The 26206-nt window shown below is 32.4% G+C and overlaps 1 protein-coding gene across 1 annotated transcript; it reads left to right on the plus strand.

Moving 5' to 3' along the window:
• The first annotated feature begins 984 nt into the window (after nt 1–984).
• Nucleotides 985–19250, plus strand: LOC134686940 (tyrosinase-like protein). Its single transcript, XM_063546797.1, has 6 exons — nt 985–1365; nt 6722–6834; nt 7720–8043; nt 16322–16579; nt 18176–18281; nt 18345–19250. Exons 1-6 carry the CDS (start codon nt 985–987, stop codon nt 19224–19226), a joined length of 2064 nt encoding a protein of 687 aa, XP_063402867.1. The 3' UTR covers nt 19227–19250.
• The last annotated feature ends 6956 nt before the right edge of the window (nt 19251–26206 follow it).

The following is a 26206-nucleotide window of genomic DNA, read 5'->3' on the forward strand; positions in this document are numbered from 1 at the left end:
GGCATTTGTTAGCAAGTACTAAACTAACCCCACAAAAGTTCCCGTAAATTTTGACGTCGTCATAAAAAATATCTAACGTCACAATGGTAAAGTAAGAAACCGATACCGGAAATACCGGAAGTAAGTTGCACGAGAGGTACTATTATGGGTTTTGAGCACGAGATGCCCCTGATATGGGTTATCAGCCCCGGTGGGAAATTACAAATATGTAAAAGCTATCATATCAATGCTAGGTATATGATAAGTATATATAAACGCATACAAAGTGTACAACACAACACCAATACTATATAAAAAAAATATTCAATGTTATTATCAATGGATATTTCGGATAACAGGCATACTTCATCAGTATGATCATGATGTAACATGAATCATATCAATCTATTCTGATTTAAACACAATAACCTTGAAATTTGGACAATTAAAACAATTAAAACCGAACACAAAAACGCTTGTACAATTCTAAAATTTCAAAAATTACGTAGGTTATATAGCTATTTACAACAGAGACTGCATAGGTATGCTTCAAATAAGATATTTATGTGCGATATAAACCGGTACAGTTCTTAAAGGAGTAGGTCCGGTAAGACCCCTTTTTGGCCCCAAAATATAGCAGTTTTACAAAAGTGTTAAAATGTAAACTTTTAGTTATTTATTGGACAGTAAGTAGAATACTACATAAATATGGGCTGTTTTGACAAAACAATGCACATATATCGGATACTAGCACAATTTACTCAATAGATGCTAAATCACTGAAATCTTCAATGAGAGGTTTATGCTCTGAAATGTCTGCAATAAGAGGTATATATTCTGACATGTCTAATATTCTCACATATCTGCAAAGTTCTCTTATCCTTAATTCTTTTGACAGAAATGTTTTGATTTGTCATAAATGTTATCAACAATTCATATATAAGAGTTGAACTTATCTTCGTTATAATAATATTTGTGTGTTGTTTTATAATTTATAGGTTCGAAATGGAAGCCGTTTTATACTTAATCCCTTTCGTAAGTTCTGTGTTCAGCATGATGACAGAAAATGACATGCCAGAAATATTGTGTAAATGTTTTAGTGAAAAGGCGGGTTCGATAACCAAAATACCAGCCGACCTCATTTTATACACATGTGTTAATAAGTATCTTGCAGAAACCTGGTTGGAACGCTATCAACCGCCAAGACTGATTGACCCAGACACAATCAACTGGTTACGATCCCTTGGTCGAAAAGTCAGAGGACAAGAACACAACATTCGAACAAAAAGACAAGCAGTCAGAAGAGTAAGACGAGAAATCAGAACACTTTCAGATGCACAACGGGGAAGATTTATTGACGCTGTTAAACAATTAAAAGATCGAAGAGTAAGATAATTTTAGACATGTATCACGGAGCTATTTGCAAGCCCTTTTTTACAAACTTTCTTTCATTTTAAACAGATATCTCTTTTTGTGATTCAATAGTTCAGTCGCTTTTATGTAAGATGATATATAACTTAAAAGGCATATCAATAGTGTGTCGATTATATTTTCATGCATCGAACCCCTTCTTGACCATTTTAGCCTGGTCGTTATGTTTAATGTGTTACTGTGACTTGATGCGTTCTTATTTGATTTGCTTGGCTGTGATGCTGTTCCTTGATTGGTTGATGAGATATATAAACAAATAGGAAACAAAAATCTACAAAAAAAAAAATAAGCTGATTATGTCCCAGTGTACATGACTGTTCTGAAGATTAATAGGTTTATAACTTTTTTGGTCTTCTGGAAGTGACACACAGTCGTCTTCCCTTTGTTAACAGATAACATCTTAATTTGTTATTCATTCTACATTTAAAGAGGAAGTTTCCTCGTTTTGGAGAACATTAAAATTGAGAATGGAAATGGGGAATGTGTCAAAGAGACAACAACCCGACCAAAATAAAAAAATACAACAGCAGAAGGTCACCAACAGGTCTTCAATGTAGCGAGAAATTCCCGCACCCGGAGGCGTCCTTCAGCTGGCCCCTAAACAAATATATACTAGTTCAGTGATAATGAACGCCATACTAATTTCCAAATTGTACACAAGAAACTAAAATTTAAATAATACAAGACTAACAAAGGCCAGAGGCTCCTGACTTGGGACAGGCGCAAAAATGCGGCGGGGTTAAACATGTTTGTGAGATCTCAACCCTCCCCCTATACCTCTAACCAGTGTAGAAAAGTAAAAGCATAACAATACGCACATTAAAATTCAGTTCAAGAGAAGTCCGAGTCTGATGTCAGAAGATGTAACCAAAGAAAATAAACAAAATGACAATAATACATAAATAACAACAGACTACTAGCAGTTAACTGACATGCCAGCTCCAGACTTCAATTAAACTGACTGAAAGATTATGATTTCATCATATGAACATCAGGCACAATCCTTCCCGTAAGGGGTTTAGTATCATACCATCATAACATATATGAGAAGAACATAACCCGTGTCATGCCAACAACTGTTTTTAGAATAAATGTGTTTAGTTCCGACGCAAAGATCTTATCAGTGACTCAATATTAACTCCAAAATATGCAATCTTTAATGACTTGACAACAGTATCGTAATTATATCCCTTCTTAATAAGTCTATTCAAAGGTTTTGTAAGTTTATGAGGTGAATACTGACACCTTTGTGCTTTATAAAGAATATTTCCATAAAAAATTGGATGTGAAATACCTGAACGTATAAAAAGTCTGCATGTTGAGCTATATTTTCGAATGATGTCTTTATACCGATGATAAAATTTAGTAAATGTTTTGACTAGTTTGTGATATCGAAAACCCTGGTGTAATAATTTTTCAGTAATACATAAATTTCTCTCGTTAAAATCTAAAACATTGTTACATACACGAGCGAATCGTACAAGTTGAGATATATAAACACCGTAAGATGGTGACAAGGGAACGTCACCATCTAAAAACGGATAATTAACGATAGGAAATGAAAAATCATCCCTTTTATCATAAATTTTAGTATTCAGCTTTCCGTTAGTGATATAGATATCAAGATCGAGGAAAGGGCAGTGGTCATTGTTAGTATTAGCTTTATTTAAAGTGAGTTCACCAGGATAAATTTCATTAATATACATACTGAAGTCGTCATTATTGAGAGCCAAAATATCATCCAAATATCTAAAAGTATTATTAAATTTGTTTATCAGATGTTGTTTTGATGGGTCTTTGCTTATTTTTGTCATAAATTGTAACTCGTAACAATACAAAAAGAGGTCCGCAATCAGTGGTGCACAGTTAGTCCCCATTGGAATTCCGATAATCTGACGATATACGGAATCCCCAAAGCGAACAAAAATGTTATCTAGTAAAAATTCAAGGGCATATATAGTATCAAAGCATGTCCAATTAACATAGTTTTTTTGTTTATTGCTACTAAAAAATGACCTAAAAGAGTTTGAACATATATATTCACATTCTGATTTTTTGAATGCCCATTTAATTAGGTGTGTGAATTTTTTCTTAATGAGAATGTGAGGCAATGTGGTATACAGGGTAGAAAAATCAAAACTTTGAACAGATTCAAAATCACCAATATAAGCATGCAATTTATCAAGTACTTCCAACGAGTTCTTGACACTCCAAAAGTAATTTATTCCACTATTTTCGAAGGCCTTATTTGAACAATTAATTATAAGGTTTTTAATTGTACCAAGTGTGCTGGTAAGAATAATAGACAATTTAGTAGTTGAACAATGGCTTGAAGACGAAATAAATCTATATTTGTAAGGGGTTTTGTGTAGCTTCGGAAGCCAATACATAGTTGGAACTTTCATTGTATTTGGCTCTGCTTGTAAAGCTGTGGCTAAAAGTTTATGTTTGTTACAGATTTCGTTTTCTGAAAATGGAGTCAGTTGGAATGTTGGTGAATTGGTGATTTCCTTTTTCAGAACCTCGATGTAAAATTTACGTCAAACAATAATAATATTATTAGCAGCTTTATCGGCCGGGACAAAAACAAATTCCTTGGCTGGTTCTTTTAGTTTATGTTTGATACGAGAAATAGGTTTATTGTGGTTATTGTTAATAGTAAAATGTTCTTTAAAATGTTGAATACGTATATCAACTATCTTCATTACTGAATTAAAAAAAGAATCCAAAGATTTTTTGTCAGCTTTTTCCCGTTTTATCCATTTCATACAGTAAGTATGAAGTGAGTCGTGGATGATATTACGACACTCATTCCAATTAATAATTGACGGGGGACGATATTTAGGTCCTTTACTGAGAAATGATTTTAACTCTCGGTCTTGAACGATGTTAAGATCTCCTGTTATAACATGGGAAATGGGTCCATAAATATATTCGGAATTACTGCAATTACATGAAGTAGGTGTATTTTCACTGATATTAACATCTTTACACAATTGACTATAATTAAACACAAATTTCCGGGTAGATTTCTTATAAATATAACAAATAAGAGGTAGCTCAGTATTGTCAAAATATCCAGGAATTTGTTCTTTAACAGAATGGTCGTTAAATATACCGGCAATATTTACAAAATCAAAGCCTTTATTGACATACTTAATTTTAATAAAATGTTTTTTATGATCTTCAGGGCGATCAATTTTGGGAAATAATTTAGAATAACAATATGCCATAATAATTTGAACAATTTCATACTTAGGACTGCTATATGAAATTGTGTTGCAATCCTCCAAAATTTTATTTAACTTATTAACCGGTAACGAACAGAGTTTTGTTAACAGATAATGTCTGCCGTTGTTTTTTGAAATAGAAATTAGGTCCGAAATATTGGTATGATTGGCCCGAAATTTTCTTTGATTGCGATTTGTTCTACAACCGTGAGAACGGTTTTTACGAACAGTTTTAGAAACAATATCCAAAATGTTAACGGAATTGGTTCTAGATATATTACCAATTCCCATGATATTATCATTTAGACCGAGAGGGTAAACTGTCTGTAATTTTTTAATCCAATTTAATTGCAGACCTTGGTCATTTATGCGGAATTCGGCGAAACCCTTTATCATAATGAAATCGTTGTACCATTCGTAAAATTCTTTATCTAGGCAAAGTTTAATGTTTTTGGTATAAATATAACATACTGTTTTCATCATTACTACTAAATTTAATTAAAATTAGAATTTTGTATTTGTCCTCCATTTCTTCCTTGATAAGAATCTTGGGATGATAAACTTGTTTTAAAATTTAATGATATTCTATTTTACGTACGTATCAAAAAAAGAAGATACTGTACTGATGAATTCAAATCAGAAAACTCTCCTCCAGAGACCAAATGACACAGAAATAACAACTATAGGTCACCGTACGGCCTTCAACAATGAGTAAAGTCCAAACCGTATGGTCAGATATAACAGGCCCGGAATGACAATGTAAAACAATTCAAACGAGAAAACTAACGTCCTATTTTATGTACAAAAAATAAACGAAAAACAAATATGTAACACATAAACAAACAACAACCATTGAATTACTGGCTCCTGTCTTGGGACAGGCAAATATACACAAAATGTGACGAGGATAAACATATTAGCCGGATACCCTAACCTGGTACAGCTGAGTAATAGTTCAGCATAAGAACGAACTATAAAAACCAGTTGAAAAATGCTAAACACATCAGATGGATAAAAATACAAATGTATGTATACCAAGAATGTGTATCTTTGTTGATGAACTTCAAATACAGTGTCATGGATCACTTGAAAAATCTAAGAGGTTAATGCAGGGCTTATTTAATTTGTTTTTAAATTTCTTGCGTTTTTAATTTAGATTAAACTTGTCATACACGTGAAATTTATTGATATGGTGTAGTTATAGTTTTCTTTAATAAATAATTAATACTTTCTATCTTCAACGGGTTTTTCCCTTATGTCTTTTTTGTATTTGTGCTGTTCGATTGCTATCTAAGTTCTAACAAAAGGTTTTATTGGTACAGTAACTGAATACGAAACAGCTCTTTGACCAATTAGAGAACTGGAAAAAAAATAATTCAATAACAGTACATTTCTAATGAATTCTATAAGGCTTGGTATTCTTTTACATAGAAAAGAAAGTCCATATATACATGTTTTAAAGCAAATCTTAGTAATCTACCTTTTACCTTCTTTTAACTGTAAGTTTCGTCTTATCGAATATGCGTCAGTAATAAATCTTCCATATAATAGAAGGAAGATTATGGACTTAAATTCCGTAGGAAATACACATACTTGTATTTTATCATTTGATAGCACTATACAGATAGTCAGGATTAAAAAGAAATGTCTAGCTGCTTCTTACACTATCCAAAAAAGGGATAAGATCACATCGGTAGAGAGAGTATCGACATATTGCATTTCGTGCGACAGTTATGTTAAAAGCCGAGCTGTCACAGCTTACAAGTGTCAAATTCGCTAAAAATCCCAAAATGTATCAGGAGAATCACTTCAATTATTAGTGACACTAGAAAAAAAGATTGCAAATTGGTAAACTCGTATAAATAGGTTTTAACCTATTTTTGACAGATGGTAGGTATTGATTAATAGTATTCTCTCTTTGTTGTGACTTTGACTGGATTTGAACACGCAATTAAACAACGACCTCATGCATCTAACATTTGAATAACTTTATTTTAATTAAAGGGATTGTTCGATTCCAAAACCTTCTTATATAATTTGTTGATCCATATTTTAAAAAAGCCCTATTATCAATTGAATAGATCGGATCTACCAACAGATATGATGCTTTAGCTAGTGCACACGATGGAAGGGCTCTTGGGTCGGCGCATTCTGGACCAAACTTTCCATCATGGCATCGGGAATACCTCAAAATGTAAGTAAATGAGTATATGAAATACGTTTCATTGTATTAATCATCTGCATTTATTGCTTAAAAGAAAATTTACTCAAACATGATTGTAGGTCTACAAGTAAAAATGCTCTAGGTAAGCAATGGCCATCTTTTCCCTCGCAATCCAGTCTTTTTCCTCCCTTAACTTTGCAAATATCTGTAATCATTAGTTTTTTTGTATATATCTTACCTTTAATCAATTCTAGTGTTTTTGATCAAAGTTTTACCCTGCAATCTGTCTACTTGTAAGCAAATTATTATTTGTTTTCATCGTACTTGTTCGGTAATGATAATACTACCTGTTCGATAATGTAAATACTGCCATGTACGTTACAGAACGAAACGTCAATGGTCCATACGGTGCCTGTTGAAAGACATTGTTCTGCCTCTAACAAGGTCTCCTAAGGCAAATAAAGTTGAGATTTGTTCTCACACATCCTAGTCGTCCCACCCTGCAAAACTATTGCTTATGTGTTCTTGTCCTGAATATACATTAGATATATTAACCTTTTCGCAGGACAAACAGCAATCAATGAATCAAACATGAAATTTGTAATGCTTAAAGTATTTAGCGACGTCAGTTGTCTTTGACCGTTCACACCATATTTGAATAGCATTCTGTGAACTTGTTTGCCTCATTAAAATAAGGCTTAAGCAAAGGCACTAAGACAATATCAACTCCCAATACCGAAAGATGACATACACACATAAAAAAACAAACGATAACTTTTAGCGAACTAAAGCTATGATGTTCACAGCATAACGACCAGTTTATTCTAAGGTAGGGACGCAGTTTTGGTATCTCCTTTTGAAAGACGTTAAAGATTTCTGACAAGTTATCACTAAATGTGTACTTAAAATTTTCAGATTTGAAGCTGCTCTACAGGAAATTGATAATCGAGTTACCTTGCCATACTTTGATAGTAGATTGGATTATAACTTGCGTGACCCAAAAGAATCAAATTTTTGGGGTGATAATTTCATGGGCGATCACCAAGGTGTGGTTTCAAGTGGACCATTTAGACTTTGGCGTCAGCGTAACGGAGCATATTTAGAAAGAAATGGTGGAGCATCTGGTTCAATGATTCCACCAAGGGGTATAAGAAATGTGCTATCTAGAAGAAGAAATATTGATATATTGTCACCATGGGCAGCAAATGGCAGATATGGTCTTGAAAACTACCACAATGCGTACGTATGAGAAAACTTATTTGTTTAGGGGCCAGCTGAAGGACGCCTCTGTGTGCGGGAGTTTCTCACTACATTGAAGACCTGTTGTTGACCTTCTGTTGCTATTCTATGGTCGAGTTTTTGTCTCTTTGAAACCTTCCTTATTTCCATTCTCAATTTTATTACATAATTACATCCCAAAAGAAGGCTTATAATCAAATCGATATCAATTTAAAAACAATGAATTAATGAGTTTTGTTTCTAGAACAACATAGACCAAACCGTTCGTCTATTTTTAGTAACGGGAGTAAAACACTTGAAGCGTAAACTGTCAGCAGCAGAAGCCCTCTTATGAAGAAAATTACATTCTGCCGAGAATCGCGCACAATTTATTAAATAACCGAGAAGTATAACTATACTGAATATAAGACTTTGAGCTAATGCATGGATACTTTTTGTTTTATCCCAGAATGCCACAATAGAAAGTTTGTAATACATAAATAATATATTTGTTTTATAATTTCCTTAATGTCAAAAATTACGTCTTTCAATTGTGTTGCCCTCTTTCTTCGAGCTCTAAGTAAATGAACAATAATCAATCGTTCAAGTTGCTATCAATATTATTAATGCCACATCATCCGTTTCTTACTTTCTAGTTAAAAAGTAAATCGGTAAACTCATAGAAATAGGTGTTAATCTATTTGTGACAAATGGTAGATATTCATTAATATTATTCACTCTTGGTTGTGACTTTGACTGGATTTGAATTAAGAAATAATTAAGGAAATTTACACATGGTCTTGGCCGTGATATTCGAATTTTATCCTGAGACAAATCTATGGCTTCCATGAATTATTTCGGTTCTAATAGGACAAATACTGTAATTAAAAACCTGAAGCGAGGGTGTGTATGCCGTATGTGCAGCTGTTCTTTTTTTACTCCCTATTAGATAAAGCTAAAACATTTTAATAAACATGTATCTTAATTTCATATAAATCGGAGTTCCTTCAGACACTTGTCAAAAACAAGAGGGTCAAAGAAGCCAGATTATTTAATTTCACTTTCAGATATATTGATGATGTTCTTTCCATAACCAATCCAGAATTTTCTGATTGGGTTCCATTTATATATCCCCCATAACTAGAAATTAAAGGAAAAACAGACACGGACTCCTCCGCTTCCTTTTTAGACTTATATCTCGAATTTGACTTACACAGTCATCTCAGTGCCACAGTCTATGCATCTTCGCTAGCCAAGGGTTGCGATCCACTCCCGCTCTCTTCACCCTTGGCGGATTGAGCTAACATTTGTGATAACAATGTTGCGCCATCTATCGGAAGATAAAAATCACGCCCATTCCGAATATATTATTCTTGACCAATGGAAGCACTTGAACTCTTTAATTTGGAGGTAAAAACACGGTAGCATCTAGATTCTACATACTTGGTAAAGCCGGAAATGAAAATATACGTCAACATTCATGCATTTGTGCATGAAACGTACACAGGAATTTCTGTTAGTTGATTAAAAACATTCAAGTTGTTACTTAATATAGTCGTATGTTTAGGGATGTAAAGACTTGTTGCACAATAAACACGTGGTAATTGTTTACAAATACTTTGTACATTTACACGTGATCGTGTTATAGGCGCTTTTTGATTGGATGCAGCGAGGTTTGACTGCAACCAATAAAATCCTTACCTTGTGTCTCCTAAATTTTATCTCAATCCGCCAAGGGTGAAGAGAGCGGGAGTGGATCGCAACCCTTGGCTAGCGAAGATGCAGTCTATGACAAACGAGACGATTTTAATTTTGAAGTTATAAATTTCCCCCACCTTAGTACCAATATACCAACTTCGACTGCATATGTGATATACATTTCTCAAGTTACCCGATATTCAAGAGCTAATATCTCCTACTTAGACTTTGTAAAACGTCATTAGTGTCTGAGCAGAAAGTTGATGAACCAGGGGTATGTCAAAGAACGTCTCGTCCTTTTTCTAAAAAAAAATTCATCAGAAGATACCAAGACCTTGTTGATAAATATTCCGTATCAACTTCACAAATAATATATGATGGTCTTGATGTATATATTCTGTGTACTGACGTGGTTTATCATCTGAACAACGTGTTATATTGTTCTTTTATTTGTCTTTGTTCTATCATTAATATTACTTTTACTGTTGGATTGTTTTATGTGATATCCATTTAACGTTGCTCGGTACTTATACATCCCGTCAATATGTTTGTATTATCTTTCATTTTTGCTGGTGTGCTTTGTATATGCGACTCTTTTTGTGCTTCTTTAGTTCTTATAACGTGACTCTGTATAAAAGGGTCCTGTCAGTATGTTAATTTTCTATAATGTGTCATTATGTTATATTTCTATTATAAATTAGAAAATGCGTAGAACTTTTGGACCATTTTAAATCTCGGTCTATATCTGAAATTAATTCTTAAATACTTTTGATTTTTTAACCCTCTATGCTAACAGTGCCCATGTAAAATTTTAAAATTGTTCGTATAAACATTGAACGACAAAAAAATGTGACGTATAATTTTTTTAGGACGTCAGACACGCGAAGCAATAAATGTGTTTTTAATTTGATTGATGCTTTTGTGTTCTGTTTAAAATTGTAACACGATGATGACTGCTCTACCCATATTTTGACTATTTTATTTATCATGTTTGTTAAGTTCACTCATCATTGTAAATATAACGGAATTTGATGAGACTGTCCTACAAAGTGATAGGTTTAGCGCTATAAAACCAGGTTTAATCCGCCATTTTCTACATTTGAAAATGCCTGTACCAAGTCAGGAATATGACAGATGCTGTCCATTTGTTTTTGATGTGTTTTGTCATTTGATTTTTCCATGTGATAAGGAACTTTCAAATTTGATTTTCCTCTGAGTTCAGTATTTTTGTGATTTTACTTTTTGCATCACTTATATCGAAAATAACCGCTAGGAAACATATGTTTGATTATTTTTTTATTTTCAACCCCAAGATTTGTAATTTACTTGTTTTCCTCATAAGCAATCGTCAAACCCAAAGTTGACATTTCGTTACTAAGGAGCAGTTAATATGCGAATAATGCAATGAATAGAAAATAAAACAAACCCTACCTCAAAAATCCATTTTAAAGCAATGTAATTAGAATTTCGATTGTTTACGTAACGGAAAACCCTTCTGCTTTAGCGTTACATTTGTATGACTTCATGTTTTGAAATAACTTAAATGCGCCAAAAGCATAAACAGACTTTTGCGGAACTTTATTTTGTTATCATTTTGTAGATTTCTCCAAGTTGTTGTACATACATTCTTTGTAGTACTCATCTGAATGAGAACACAAAATTCTGTAGTCTGCAATTTTTAGAATGAAAAAATCGGCATAGCGTTTAAAAATAGGTTTCGGTGAATGTGAATTTACGTGGAAGGTATATTGTTACATCCATTATTATGTTTATCTCTGAGTCTGCGCTAAGAATGGATCTATCGAGAATTTTATCACGGTGTTGTTTACAAAGTTGAAGAAGCAAGTCATATTAGAATACGCAATTAAACAACGGCCCCTTGCATTTAATATTTGAATAACTTTATTTTAATTAAAGGGATTGTTCGATACCGAAACCTTATCATACAATAAGTTCCATCCGTATTTATTTCTTATCCCAGGAGTAGATTACCTAAGCCGTATTTGGCACAACTTTTTGGAATTTTCAGTCCTTAATGCTCTTCAACTTTGTACTTGTTTGTAGACGAAACACGCGTCTGGCGTATTAGATTATAATCCTGGTACCTGGTATAACTATTTAGCTTTTCGCAGTGTCTGACACATGTGAAACCACTGGGACTTCAGATGCGACATATATTTTTTGCAAGTACATCCTATAATTTTTCACCGAAATGAATGAAGTGCATAGTTAATTTTCAACAAAAATACAGCTATACATCTTTTTATGGTTTAATTTGTAGTTCTCTTGTAACATGACACCTATGTGAGCTTTTTTGAAAACAAAAGGTGGTTAAGGGGTCCTTCTTATTCAATAAACCTCCTTATATGGCTGAAGAAGAGTTAGCATTAGGGATTTCTTTACATTGATAAGACATTTTTAGGGAACACGAATTTGATGATCATGTGTGTTAAGTAGATTATTTGTTTAATCATTTTCTTTGCAAATGTAATGAATTGTTTTAATTTTCTGACCCTGAAAGCCACGATAAAGGGTTACTTGATTATGTCAGGGGACATAATTTAACCAAATGCTTGCAAGCGAAAGAGACAAATAGCCAACTTAGAGATATAGTCTAGTACATGTATGGTCAAAAAGATTTTAAAATAATAGTTCACTGCAATCAATATTTTTTAATCATTTTTCATGATTTGGTACTTAGTCTGTTTCTGTCAGTCTGGTTAACTAGAATTCCTCTTGAAACATCATGTTTTATAACTGTGCTGATTTGTGACATTGTATATTAGGTTTTTGTCCACTCCTTCAGTAATAGGGGAAAGATAAAAAATAATGAAAATCTCCCAGCTTGAGTAAAATCTTTTTTATAAGAAATACGTGTATACTAGTATTCTTATTGCTATATGTTTTCAAGTAGTCTATGAAAATTTTAACTTTGAAACTTTTTATTTTTCAATATCTCATCTAGGGTATCTGAATATAAACAGTAATAACAAACAATAACACATATACATATATGCAACATGATGAGATAATAGAATGACGTGGTTACATTGTCAATGATATATCTAAAGTACACGATTTAGGAATTTGCAGTGTAAGGTAAATCTACTATATAACAGATAGAACAATTTTACAAAATTAAGAAAGTTTGACAATTAAATTGTTGTCCTTAGAACAAAAAAGTTCACAATACTTAATAGAATTAGGATTTTTATACACATTACAGGTCAAATGCCCGTTTCTTTCATTTGACAAAAAAGTACATTTAAATAGATAATGAATTTCATCACAAGTTTCACATAAATTGCATAAATCACAAATGCGATCATCACGTTCGACACCCAAAAAACGACCTTGTTCTATTGGCAATTTATGATCCACACATCTAAAATTACAATATATCTTTCGATGATCATATGGTAGATCAACAATATATCTTTCAAAATAATGAACTATTTAAAAAAAAATATAATTTAAAACATTAAGCTGAACCATAAACACTAGTAACCAATGTTTGTTTTCACTTCACAGAGATGTTGTTTTACGACTAGATTTGATATAAATGTAACTACATTTTTTGGTACACTCTCTGACAGCCAAATTGAATACTCGGAAAGGACACAATTATTAAGTTTTTTGATATGCATGTTATGTGATAACTTGTACAAAGTAGGAGCAATTTTATCCTGCTTATTATAAATAATTTTTCAGAATGCAACCATTCTAAATTTGATGAAAATATCAATAGGAAATCTTCCTAGTTCACCATACATGATACAATTTGGTGCACATTTCTTCAGACATATATATGTATAAAATTGCAGACAATGATTCCTGTTATTAGTTAAACCCCAAATCTCACAACCATACATTAATATAGGTAAAACCTTTGAATCTAACATCTCAAGCTGTATATCAATAGGTAAATTTAGTTTTCTTTTTTTTTAAATTATACTCAACACAGCCTTTTTAGCTTGACAAACTAGTCTTTCTTTATATTTACAAAATGAACCATCTGAAGCAAAAATTATTCCAGTATATGTAAAATCATCAACAATATCTATAATTTGACCTTCGTATGTGAAAACAAGGTCATCACTCAGTTTGAAAGTACGTATTCTAAAAATTACAATCTTAGTCTTACCAACATTTACTTCTGATTTCCAACATTTGCAATACGAATACATTACCTTCAAGGCATATTCGAACTTTGCTAGAATTACAGTGTCATCGTCATAAAGAAAAAGATACAATCTAAAATTTACAGCAATTTCGTCATTATCAAGGTAAATATGGGAAGCTTTGAAAACATTTGACAAACCTTCAAGAATGTGACAAACGGTCAACTAGATCGCTTTAAAAACAATGAAAATAGTACAGGAGACACATTATCTCCTTGGTGTACGCCAACATTGCTAAAAAAGAAACCTGAGATGTTACAACCTAATCCTACACACGATTTGTCATTTTTATGCATACTGTGAGTTACCTTAAATATTTTACCATCAATACATTGTTGTAACAACTTGTGCCATAATGCAAATCTATCCACCGAGTCAAAGGCTTTTTTAAAGTAGTCAACACAAAATAGAGGTTTCTTACATCGCAATTAAAGATCAATCGGCTTTTTAAATCCTACTTGCTCTTCGCAGAGAACGTTGAAATTATCTACATCACAATTAAGCCTATGTTAATAATTTATCAAAACAGCTCAGAACAGTAAGGCCCCTGTAATTATCAGGACTTACAGGGTCTCCTTCGAATTTATATATTGGTAAAATAATACCTTCAGACCAAGAGTCTGATATATAATCTGATTCAAAACAATATTAAAAAAAGCAAATTGTAACATTTTATCAGAAGAATGCTTCACAAATTCATTTACAATCAAATCATATCCACAGGCTTTATTATTTTTCAACCATTTCATAGACTGAGATAGCTCAATTCACTTCAGTATTTAAACTAGTAATATTGTCAACAACAATATTTTCAAACGTATCATCATTATCATCTTGTGCATAGTTCAATTTCAATGTTCATAAAAACAATCAGGAGACACTTTATTGATAATATTTTGTTCAGTGTGAGAGTTACATGCTCTATTCAGTAAGATTCACAATCATTTTGTCTAAGATTTCTTAACTTCTTATAGAAATTCTTATTATACAGTATATATTGATTACATAAAATTGTTTTGTACTATTTACTACAGATTGTTAAATTTATCTTGCTTTCAGTAGTTTTTACTCTCCAGTTATAACGTTTAACTCTATGATACAATTTACATTTTTCAGCACATTCACTATTGAACCATGGTATCCTAACCTTCCTTTTTTAAAAGGAATTATCAACCTTTCTAATGACCTTTTTTCCAATTACAAATCACATTTAGATGGCAGCTTGTAAAATTAAAGAATTACATACATCAACTTTTGAATTAACAATAGTATTATATATCAGATCAGTATCTATTTCTTCAAATTTAACAATAATTGAGTAAATTACAGCTTCATGAATGCAATCATTTATTATGGTCAAAATTATTTAAGACTAAAATTGTATGATATGTTCTACGCTTCAAAATTTCGAACTGAAAGTGACATTCAATGATTATTGACATTGTTGCATTGTTGATTTTGTGTGTAACACATGTAATGCATTTGTGACATAAATGCCTTTTAACATGACATATGAAATACAAAATAAAAAGTATTGAAGACAAATATTTCCATTTGTATTTCATATATTGAAATATATATATATATATATAAAAATGCTTGAATGCAGAACGTAAATTAACCTATAGTTACCATTAGAACAAATAAGAAAAGAGTGCTGAAAGGGGAAGCTGAAATATACCGAATTAAGAAATAAATGATGCAAGCTATACTTTATTGTAGTTTTAACATGGGTAGGCATGATATTTGTGATTTTGCCCTAGCGATAGGGAGAGCTCAAATAACACGAATATGATGCCTACCCATATTGAAACTACAATATAGTATAGCTTGCATCAATTATTTCGATTCTGATTAGGACAGTTAGGGTAATTTCTATGTCCGATGTGTCTAAGAGTAGAGCGTCTGTGTAGGCTCCATTAATCTCCCTTTTTTGTTTGTAAACAAGCAAACGACTAGCAATGTGATTTTTCAGAGGGCGGAGTTTTGAACACCCAGCATGAACGGTTGTCGTATCTAGGTCAAATATTTCAATTTCGAATTGCAACACATTACAGTAATAATAAATGAATTAGTAACAACATGTGCATCATTTAAAAGTTTAGACTTGTTTCAAGTTAATGAAATATATTTAATGCATGTCAATTTGATAAATATTCATTATTCTGCAATAGTCAATACATGCATGTGCAAAAACATTTTATTGGAATTAGAGCATGGATTTATTCACAAAGCGAAATAAGCACAACATATTAGAAAAGAGTATAATTGACAAAGTAAGTAAATAGATAAAAGTCATAAAAATATCTAAATAATCAAAGAATCAGGAAATTAGCACCCCCTTAAATCTTGACCATCATGTACTGTATTGTAACTTTTTGCAAAAAGGTACCACGATGTAACATTTTTTTCTTTCACAGTGTGCACGTTTGGGTTGGTGGTTCAATGCTTGGTGTAAATACCGCTCCATCAGACCCAGTATTCTTTCTGCATCACTGTTTTATAGACTATGTTTGGGAGCGATTCCGACAAAGACAAAATGTCGATCCTGAGAAGGACTATCCATTTGATAGTCGTGCTCCGCCATCTCAGGCACCAAACCGAATTATGGACAACCTAGAAACTGGGAAGAGGAATATTGAGGGGTATAGTAATGATTATACCGATCAATATTACAGGTATGGTATTTTCTAAAAGTAACAGCAAATATAGAAACTTTGATCAGTGCTTAAAAATTAATATCCGTAATCTCTGATTTCTATATTAAAGTTAAATAAAATGGTAGCTATCGATATCATAAAATATTTGATATCGAAAGATTTTTCATTGAAATCTAATTTTTTACATATACAAAGATTTGACTAACGGACTGGCGGATGATAGATCAAATGGGCGTTCATTATATATCACTGCTTCTGTGTGCGCTATCAATGACTATTTCGTGTGTTCTGTATGCTTCCTACAAGGTGAAATACCCTGTTAGAGTGCAAATACGTATACGATTGTTTTATCTTGATTTAATTTATATATAACAGTACAACTACAGCATATGCTTTTGATCAAATATGAATAACTTTAGAACAGCGAGTATGCCAATATGATATATAAGGAGTAGACATAAGAAGATGAGGTATTACAATGCATTGTTACATCACAGGCATAATGAAATATATACATAGCATTTCCAAACCACACATATAAAAGATTAAGACTAAAACTAATTTAAGCATAATAAAAAAATCAAGCGAAATTTGGGCACACTTCCAAAATTTCAAGGCATAATGCAATAATATACGCAAACCATTTCAAATGTGAAGCGAGCTAACTGAAACAATATACACGATAAGCTTAACTAAATGCAGAAAAGCGACTTTTCGATCCATTTCAGGACTGTACAAAGTTCTTCAATTGTAAAACACTACTTTCAGTCTTGAAATGGTTCAGAAGGCTGTTCCAAAGAGTAGCATCTGCAAATCTGATTTTTTTTAGTGGAATATCAAGTATATAAATATAGCTGCAAGAATACTTACAATATAAATTATTTTTAATATAAAGCATGTAAACGGATCAGACCGGTTGGTTTTCTAAATGAATTGTTTTAAACTAGTCACCGAGGGGCCCTCATAGCGTGCTGGTCGATGAGCTAAGGCTCCGTGTTGAAGGCCATACTTTAACCTATCATTAACTTTTTATACATTGTGACTTGGATGGAGAGTTGTCTCATTGCCATATTTATGTTGAATGATCCTCATACACATATATAAATGCATTTTAGTGATTTGGAACCATTTAGTAAGGTTCAGTAGAGACCACCCTCAATAATGAATCAGTTCAAAAGTATGATATTTATACTTTTAATTATATGTTATTAAAAAAAAAATATGATTGATGCTTTCATATCTTGCGCATTTGTTTGTTTGATGAAGTCATTTTCAATATAAATGCTTTTATGTCGATACAACTATAAACTGATCATTATTTGTAAATTTTATTAAAATGAGTAAAATTGCTTGCGAATATGGAATGCTGAGTTTCCATGTTTCCATACGATTATACACAATTTGCCTGTATCTATGTCCACAGATATTTTAAATAAGTGAAACTTGCGCACGTTTTGTTAGAATGATTACAATTAAATTTGTTCTGCTCGGAACGTGAAATAAAAAGATTGGTTTTTTTCTACCTTCAATTTTAGATAAGGAAATTAATTTAAATAAAAACTAACATAATATTGTCGCAAAACATTTGTGTCATTGTAAGTTTTTTTTCTGTAGGTATGCGAGAAGTCCAACAACATGTCGTCAATGTAGAAACCGATACCCATATCTTAAATGTGGAGACTGGTTCAGAGGTCTCTGTTCTGCTAAAACCAGACAGACAGCACCAGGGATACCAGGGATACCAGGGGGACAAGGGGGACCAGGGGGGCCAGGGGGACCAAAGGTACCAAGGCCTCCAACGCCTCGATCTAACATTAGAGATCTAGGGATTACGAAAAAATTTTCAACTACAATTACAGACGAAAGGAAGAAACCACTGCGTAAAAGGAGATCAACAGGTGATTGGCTTGTGTACGAACCTTTTATAGAAGAAACAAAAGTCAGTCAAATTGGAAGAACAAAAAGATCGACAAGTTCAAAGAGATACAATCAGAAAAAACAAACATCTCACATAACAGACATGGACTCCTCTATGCAAAACTCCTTTTTACTGGATGGCGAGCCTGATATTAAGCGTTGGGTATTTATACCAGTTAAAATTGTTCATCGACGTCCATCTGGCTTACTCTTTGGCACAAAAGTTATAAAGAATAAAAATATTGTAGATGGAGTTGATGTATATTCATATAACAAATATATGAACTATACAGATGAAGAGCAGCAAGCCGCATATTCTCATAGTTTTACGTCTGGGTCAGGGGCAGACAAAGTATATGTCCAGGTTGACGGTATGTCATACAATGGAAAGTATATAGATTACACGATAGTTGATTCTAGACTCCCTGTATCAGAATCTGTTGCCTTCGTTGCTGTAAAAAATCCTAAACTTAATTCTAGCATTTCTTACATATCTGCTTACGACTCACATGGTCGGATTTGTCGCCCATTTTGTCATTCATACGGATCTTATTCAAATCAGTTTAAAACCTGTTCCGGGGTGATAAATCTAACTGAGGAAATACCTAAGCTGTACGGTGAAGATGTCGGAGAGGTAACACGACTACTGTATAATTCTGAAAAAGGAAAAGACTTTTCCAGAAGTGATAAAAATATATTTCTCAGTTTCTACTGCGACTTCCATGAAATTCCATGGGGAAAATGCTAATTAATAAATTTGTGACGACGCTTAGCTTACATTGCATATATGTGTGCACATATTCTTTCTTCTGGCACTTGAGAAAAAGTGATTAAAACCCTAACATATATAAAAATTTGCGTCTTAAAGGTATAAAACACCAAAAGTAATTTAAATATAAATAAAATAGTAAAAAAAAATTCGGATTACACAAATCCTTCTTAAGGTGTCGGAACAACAATTCACCCAATTTCAATTCAGGACATGTGTAAAAATACCCATTCCCGTTCAAAAATAGTGCCTTTGATGTCATAACAAACAGATTTGCAGAAATGAAACTTTAAGTGAAGGAGAAATATATGTAGACCATTTTCAGTCTGATTTCAAATGTCCTTAATTTTGTATTAAAAATTTAGGATTAACTCACACAAAAGTAAACATAATTAAGATTTAAAAAAACCAGTTAAAAGTAGCAGCTAACTTTCGAATAAAATAGTTGAATGTAGATAGGTTTTAAATTTGAGGTCTGACACATTAAGCATAAACACAAAACTTACCGTTAGACATCATAAACATTATACAAATAGAACAATGATCTTTTCACAGAGTCCTACAAATTTGATACCAATATGATGAATAACTTAACAAAGCCAACAATTCAATATGATACAATCTATGAAATGTATGTACAAAATATGAAATAAATAATATACTCAACTTAATTGTTTTATCAATGTCATCGCAAAAGATGTTTAACATGCAAATCAACTCTTAACACTGACATATTTCATGTAATACCAATGATTGGAAACAAAATGGAAATAACAATTTTCGATAGCTGTTTCATTGTTTTTTAAAAAAAGTATTATATGAATGTCTGAGATTAAATGTAAAGCCCCCCCCCCCCCCCCCCCCCCCCCCCCCGTCAGTATCAATGTCTGATTGTTTCTGTTCGATAAATCTTTCGTTTTCCTCTGGTATATATTTGGAACATATGAGTTGTTTAACTAGTTATAACACAAGTTTCATTCACCATTTTCTACACAAGTCAAGATTATGACATTTGTTTCCCCATTAGTTTAATTTGTTCGGGCTTTTAATTTTGTCATTTAAAGGACTTTCCGATTTGACTAATCCCGAACGTTCAGTATTTATGTTTCTGTTTACTTTTAATTAATTAAACTCATCATAGATACCAGGATTAATTTTTGTATTTAAGCCAGACGCGCGTTTCGTCTACAAAAGACTCATCAGTAACGCTCGAGTCCAAAACAGTTAAAAAGGCCAAAAAAAACGAAGTTAAAGAGCATTGAGGACCAAACTTTCCTAAAAGTTTTGCCAAATACAGTTTAGGTACTATATTCCTGAGGTAGACAAGCCTTAGTATTTCAAAAATTCAAAAGTTTTGTAAACAGTTAATTTCTAAATATGACCATATCAATGATAATTCTTGTCAGCACAGAAGTGCTGACTACTGTGCTGGTGATACCCTCGGGGAAGTAAAACTCCTCCAGCAGTGGCATCGACCACTGTTAAAAGTACATTCACGAAGCTGCCATATTGTAAAGATTGAAAACTTTTAGAAAATGTCCCCAGTGTTAAATGAATTTAAGTGAAATTGATCGTACCTATTTTACTATCGTAGGTGGGGCATAAAAAAAATGCATTTCTTTCTGAGATTAAAAAAAAAATAACGGTAAATAAAGGCAACAGTAGTATACCGCTGTTCAAAACTCATAAATCCATGGACAAAAAACAAAATCGGGGTAACAAACTAAAACCGAGGGAAACGCATTAAATATAAGAGGAGAACAACGACATAACACCGAAACACAACACGCACAGAAACGGACCAAGTAACAGACAAAACACCACGAGAATAACAAATATAACATGAAAACCAAATACATGAATTTGGGATAGACAAGTACCGTGCCACGTCTTATCTCAATATCTCAAAAATAAGAGAAAACACAAACGACTCAACGTTTAAATGCAACACACTCAGAAACGAACAATAATATAACAATGGCATCTTCCTGACTTGGTACAGGACACTTTTAAAGGGGAATAAAAGTGGTGGGTTGAACCTGGTTTTGTGGCATGCCAAACTTCGCACTTTAATGGCAAAGTTAAATATAACATTGAAATGACAACATAATATTACAGGACTACAATACAAATGAATAGGAGAACATATTAGACAAAGAAAAACATGATTAATAGATAACAAAAAGCATCAGGTTTAAAATTTAATACGCCAAAAACGCGCCTTGACCACACAAGACTCACCAGTGACGCCCAGATATAAAAGATCGAAAGTGAAAAAAGTACAAAGTTGTACAGCACTGAAGATCAAAAGTTGCCCGGGATAAGAACATTCTTATTATATAGAACAATTCATGCTATTGCAAATAGTAAATTTCATCAAATGAATATGAAAGAGATATACATAAAGAAACTGAAGTATTAACTAATTACAGAAAACTAAACCCGAATACATAACGGACAGAAACTCTTTGTTCTGAAAAAATGACACAGTTGTTGCTCATCTTAAGTTCGTCAGTATATTTTTATTTCCATTATGCACTTAAATTATGCATTATGAAAGACGAATACATGTTATGTTGAATTATGAAGGTCTTGTCAACTTTTGTTCAATCGTGTTCAGAAATTCGAATACAAAACTAATTTTGCAATAATTAAACCATTTAAAGTGTATGTGACGTCAATAGCCTTTTTCAATTTCTTTTTTATAGCACGATGGACAGGTCAAATTTCACAATGCATTTATATGTTGTGTATAAGTTAATTCTATATGTACTAGTATATCGCATCTAAATGTATTGCGATAAGTGACTTGTTAACTTGTAGTAACTTCATGATACCGTGAAGCCAGTTCATTGTAATGAACCCGTTAAAATAAGTGGAAACGCATTCAAAATTTATTCTTAGAAGGATATCAACTTGAGGGTGCATTCTAGGTGGCACGGTAGTATTTACTGACCAAATAGGAAAATGATAGCCTTTTTTGAATTTTCACCACTTTCTAACACTGCCAAAAATTCTACATTCAGAGTTAACTAAAGTACTTTCATTTTACTATTCAGAAATGAATTTAAATATGTATCATGATCGTTTACTATTTAAAGGGGCACTAACTAGGAGATATTTAATAAAAATAAAATATGATTCTTTTTGTTCAATCACTCATGAAAGAGAAATAGTGAAATAATATATCGCTTTTAGCAGCCAGTATGGTTCAATTTTGTCAAAATGAGCTAAGAAACATTGACTTGCAAGTGAATAATTTGACCTCATTGAATCCTTATACATGTGAACTTCAATTTAACCCCTTGGCTAGAGATGGATAACGCATGTATTGTTGGTGTTGAATTATTTAAAGGATTAAAAGTGAAACAAATATAAATAATTTGATGGACTGATTCGATTCACAAAATATCATTCTTATACAAATAAAAACGATGATTAATCTATAATATACAAATAAACAGACTTAGAAAATTCAAATGCACGAGTCTGCTATCCATTTATATCTTTATTTATGTTGAAATCGCTTATATGGCAGTCGGAGGTTTTCGGGGGTCAACTAGAAAGTTAATTTCTATTTAGAAGATGTCGTGTAGACTTATATACACACGAAACGAAGCTACATATTATCAAGCCAATGGCCGGTATATTGTTTATTTTAAATGATTTACATTGTTATAAATCAAATATGAGAATTTGAGTCAAATCGGTGAACAAGAATTTGACAGCTATTGTCCCTTTAAGGAAACAACAACTAGTAACTGTGCCAAGACAACTTTTGAATTAAATAGAATTCATTCACTACCGTTTTTTTTACATATGAAATATCTTTTTTAAAAAAGGCAAATGTTTATAGATATGCAAGGAAGAACTTCAGAAACAGTTAAGACCATATACACAGAATTTCATCAACTTATAATTTATTTAAAATTGTATGTTAAGAATCATTGTTGGTACCTTTTCAGAGGGACATCTAGTGTCAAAATATGAAACCCTTTGTAAACACTAAAATCACTGATCTTTTTAAAGTTTGTTAAGTTTTAGCAATTACGGTATTTATCATAAATTTACAAGAAAAAGTTCTGGTAAATAGAAACAATAAAAATGTTGTGATATAAAAAACAACATCCATTTTATCGTTTCTCCTTTAATTTGCAGGATTTAAGGACTTTGTGTAAAATTGCTTTAAAATGTTGCTATGCGAGTAAATAACTGGAGTACCTAATTTAACTCATTTTTCTAAAGGCTGTATAAATGTCTGCAACACGGAAATTATCTGTATATGTATGCAACTATATCGGAGAAGTTAAGGGGGAAATTCCAAATGAATCGATTGAAATGCAGCAAAGATTAACTCTTTGAAGTTAAGATTCTAACTAGGCAAATGCAAATAGACCTTGTGGAGAGTTGTCTCATTTGCAATCATACCACATCTTCTTTTTTATATTTTATACTTATTCAGCTGTAAATACTGAATGTGAATAGATCAAGGAGAAGACCGCAATCAAGCACAAAAATCGAAACGAACTTTTCTTAAAATTGGACCTTTAATAGTGAAAATCTTTTCACGCATAACATACTTTGTAAAGATATTTATCTTTAATTGGACCTGTACAAACGAAAACTGTTAAATTGTTATTTTCACCAAAAAATAATAATTAAAAGATCACGTGAAAATAACTGACAAGTGTCTCAACGAACACTTATATGTGAAAAATGTATTTTTGGGAAATTGTTACATGCTAAGAACTATACGGGACTATCTGAAAATTAGTGACCTGACCGAGTTTAACATTTTGTATAAACTTGATTTTTTTCCAATTTTTTTTCTCAATATGCAGCAAAATTAATATATTTTGAATTTCAGTTTCCCAGGCTTCTAATGCCATTATCACGACCAATAATACATTGTGCATTGTGAATCTTAATTATTTTTTTGTAACGACACAGTTAAACAGATAATTTCTTTTTTCACGATTGTTTAAAGATACCGGCAATGCTTTTCCCTGGATTTTCTCGTCTTTTTAAAAAAAAAGAAGAAGTACTGTTTCTCGCGTCATCTGTTTTGTCACTGTTAAATATCAATTTTTAAGGGAAATTCACAAACTAAAGGTTCCTTAACAAATGGCAAAATAAAAAGCTCTAACACAACAAATGAATAGAAAATAACTGCCATATTACAGACTTGGTACTTACATTTTCATATGAAGAAAATGTTGGATCGAACCTAGTGCATGACCTGTCTGTCTGAGAGCTAGCTAAATCTCTCACTAGGTCGACATTCGCATTGAATATATTTGCTGAAACTCATTTTAAGCCTCTTTCTCTAATGAGAGAGGTAAATACACTAGAAATACTTACTCGAGGTGAGATGAGTAAATTGATGATATTTTGATATGTTTTTTTCGGCAACAAAGTTTAATGACAGGTTCTAGGTATTCCTATATGTACTAATTGCGACTCTTTGATATCAGACGAAATGTCCTTGTACTTTTATTTTTATGACCTGTCTAGATAGCATTTAATTGATAAATTCAACAACACTTCCGTTATCTGGATGATAATTTTTATTTTGTTAAGTTGTTTTGACTATTTAACCTATTATGTCTGATTTGTTCGCGCATCCTTGTAAATATAACGCAGTTTGATGCGATTGTCATACAAGTAAGTGGTTTAGCGCTATTAACACATGTTCAGTTTACCTTTTTCTACATCTGAAAATGTCTGTACCAAGTCAGGAATATGACATTTGTTGTCCATTCGTTTGATATGTTTTGTCATTTGATGATGCCATTTTATTAGGGACTTTCCGCTTTGAATACTCCTCGGAGTTCAGTATTTTTGTGATTTTACTTTTTTTTGTCACCATCATCCAGTGTTTATATATCACAACTCGTTCACTATGACTATGCCTGTTGTGATGTTTTGAATTTTAATGAATGTTATCTTTATATTACTGGTCAATTATTAAGTCAGGGATTTTGTTACCACAATTTTTCCAAAACCTTTGCTTAGTTCTTCGATAGATTATGTACACAGCCATGCATCACCATCATTGCTGGTGATCCGATGGATACATCTGTTGTACAGTTGTCACTGACTCAGACGTTCTTATAAATATAACTATTTTCTGTGACTGTATCTTGCATTAATTTGTAGGATCATTTACTATAGATAATTGAGCTGATCTGTAACAATAACATCTCCATGCCTTATATATCATGTACTGTAGTACGCCGCTAGATCAAAACTGACGTGGAAAGGTAACACACGACCACCGCAAGCTTTATTATTGTGAAGCCCAGGTGGTCGTGTGGTCTAGCGGGACGGTATCACCAGCCATGATGGTGATACATGGCTGTGTACATAATGTATATACAACTCGTCTAAACATCAACCCAACAATGTTAGATCTGTAAATTTGCTTTCGCAACTTTTTGTTCTTCCCTCGCGGGATTCTAGATTGTAGAGTTGTCACTGACTCAGACGTTCTTATAAATATAACTATTTTCTGTAATTTTATCTTGCATTAATTTGTAGGATCCTTTACTATAGATAATTGAGCTGATCGAGCTGTAACGATCTAACATTGTTGGGTTGATGTTTAGACGAGTTGTATATATATGTATATTTGGTTTTGACGTTTGGTTGTACCTTATTTAGAAACGGTCCTGGTAAACGTATAGTTCGGTCAAATAAACGTATCCTAATATGGTAGCAGTTCAGCACTGTAATTTGATCAATGAATATTGCTTTTATTGGTATTTATATTGATGTTGTCATCCATAAATCAAATGCGAACTAAATATTATTGTTGCATATATGTCTACATCTAAAATCTGTCGATACCTGTATCTTGGCATTGCACGAGCTAATTGTTTTGCTCTGACTGTTTACACTGGAGGTTGGATGTATACTAATTTATAATTAGACCTAGATGCATGATTGGTTATTATTGC

The sequence above is a fragment of the Mytilus trossulus genome, chromosome 10 (genome assembly GCF_036588685.1).
Source record: "Mytilus trossulus isolate FHL-02 chromosome 10, PNRI_Mtr1.1.1.hap1, whole genome shotgun sequence".
NCBI lineage: Eukaryota > Metazoa > Mollusca > Bivalvia > Mytilida > Mytilidae > Mytilus > Mytilus trossulus.